The 2,181-nt window shown below is 56.6% G+C and overlaps 1 protein-coding gene across 1 annotated transcript; it reads left to right on the top strand.

Annotated features, from left to right (window-relative positions):
• The first annotated feature begins 606 nt into the window (after positions 1-606).
• Positions 607-1,798, top strand: Id1 (inhibitor of DNA binding 1, HLH protein). Its single transcript, XM_004630784.2, has 2 exons — positions 607-1,125; positions 1,359-1,798. The coding sequence occupies exons 1-2, from the start codon at positions 712-714 to the stop codon at positions 1,398-1,400; spliced, it is 456 nt and encodes a 151-aa protein (XP_004630841.1). The 5' UTR covers positions 607-711; the 3' UTR covers positions 1,401-1,798.
• The last annotated feature ends 383 nt before the right edge of the window (positions 1,799-2,181 follow it).

Below are 2,181 nucleotides of genomic sequence, written 5' to 3' on the forward strand. Positions count from 1 at the left end.
CCTCTAGCTTCCCAGGAAGACTCTCCCTAATTGCTCCCACCTCAAAGGAACTGGCTAGGCCTTCCTGGCCCCAGGCTGATTAACTGCCGCGTTCCTGGGAATCGGTGTAGTCCGGCCCCCAGGAACTGAGAGTAAAAAGAGGGTCCGATATAAATTCGGTCCTGATATTTGGAGACCAGAGTCGGTGAGATTATCTTCCAAGAGGACCTGGAAAGCCTGCGGTGTCTTGGGTTTTCCGGGAGACCCAAAGAGCCACTTCTCTGTCCAGGCCTCAGTTTCTCTCATCTGTACAATGGAGCAGGAGCGGTGAGACAGTGATCACAGGGCCGCTCCCAGGTCTTTGTGTTGTCGGCCATACCGGTTTAGCCTCCTTGCCTCCTTCCCAAGACGCCCTCGTCTCTAATGGCCGCTATGCCTCTCGCCCTCACACCGCCGGTGCTTAAGACTCGGTCACCTTTCCACTGAGGCGAGGGTGCCCTGGTGGAACAAGGGTGCGGGCGGTGGGGAAGTCCACGCCCCTTGTCTCCTATTGGCTGCTTTCGAAAGATGTGAGCCCGCCCCTGGGGTGAAAGCTCGGCGTCCCTATAAAAGCCGGGCTGGGACGCGGCGTTCTCGCAGTGTACTAGCGCTTTCTCGGCTCTTCAGCTTCTCTGCGCGCAGCGCGAGCCACCCCAGTCTTTCGCGTTTCTCCTTTCACCGTTTGCAACAATCATGAAGGTCGCCAGTGGCAGCGCCGCGGCCCCCGCGGGCCCTAGCTGCGCGCTGAAGGCGGGCAAGACGGCAGGCGGAGCGGGCGAGGTAGTGCGCTGCCTGTCGGAGCAGAGCGTGGCCATCTCGCGCTGCGCGGGGCCGCGCCTGCCGGCCCTGCTGGACGAGCAGCAGGTGAACGTTCTGCTGTACGACATGAATGGCTGCTACTCGCGCCTCAAGGAGCTGGTACCCACCCTGCCCCAGAATCGCAAAGTGAGCAAGGTGGAAATTCTGCAGCACGTCATCGACTACATCAGGGACCTGCAGTTGGAGTTGAACTCGGAATCCGAAGTCGGAACTTCAGGGGGCCGTGGGCTGCCGGTCCGGGCTCCGCTCAGCACTCTCAACGGCGAGATCAGCGCGCTGGCGGCCGAGGTGAGGCCCGGAGCGCGGAACCATCCTGTCGGTGGGGAAAAGGGATGGTGGCGGGGAAGGGGGAGTTGTAGTATGTCTGTCCCCAAGCATTGTGGCACCTGCATACCGATACTCAAGACGACCAGAAAGTGCGCTCCCTCAGCGAGTTGCCCGGGAGGGGAGTGGGGACGCCTGCTGCCAGGTACCCTTGTCCTCGCCGACCTGCATAGTCTTATTCCTTTTCATTTTCGCAGGCAGCATGTGTCCCGGCTGACGATCGCATCTTGTGTCGCTGAAGTGCCTCCTCGGACCAGTGAACCCTAGCTCTCCAAGAGGCAGGAGAAATAAGTGTTTTCGGTCCCCCCAGGAACCTCGTCAGAGCTGGGGAAAACGAGAGACCGGCGGCCATGGGGTGCTTAGCTGGATCCAACCCCACAGTTGGGGAGTTGATGAGGAGTGGCCATCCTATCCTCTCCAACACCTTCAGGCGGCAGAGACTTTGGGGGGGTTTTCCCAGTGTGTTTCTATTTTTTGAAAAGCAGACTTTTAAAAAATGGTCACGTTTGGTGCTTCTCAGATTTCTGAGGAAATTGCTTTGTATTGTATATTACAATGATCACCGACTGAGAATATTGTTTTACAATAGTTCTGTGGGGGTGGGTTTTTTGTTATTAAACAAATACTTTAGACGGTGGTAAGGTTGCAGTGACTTATTGGATTGCGTGGAAGGGTGGGGGTTGACCTCTGACCCTTTTCGCAGCTGGTGCTGGGAGGAGGGGCCCTGGAGGGCCACATCTGGACAGTCTCGCTTAACCGACCTGAATGAGGGTTTCCGGTGTCTTTAAAGGCTATTCTTTTCCCTCATCTCTGGCCATTTCCCTGCTCCCCAGTGTCATAAACCTAAATCCTCTAGATTAGGGTTTCTCTGAAAAGTGGTCACTGGGCCACCTGGATCACCTGGTGAGGTTGTTAAAATGCAGATGAGCCTGCTGAGGCCTCCTCTGAGTTGAGTATTTTAAATCAGGACCTGCTTAGACCATCTGCCTCCTGGCCACCAAGAGAAAAGTGAGTTCTAGA

The sequence above is a fragment of the Octodon degus genome, unplaced genomic scaffold (genome assembly GCF_000260255.1).
Source record: "Octodon degus isolate 3935 unplaced genomic scaffold, OctDeg1.0 scaffold00037, whole genome shotgun sequence".
NCBI lineage: Eukaryota > Metazoa > Chordata > Mammalia > Rodentia > Octodontidae > Octodon > Octodon degus.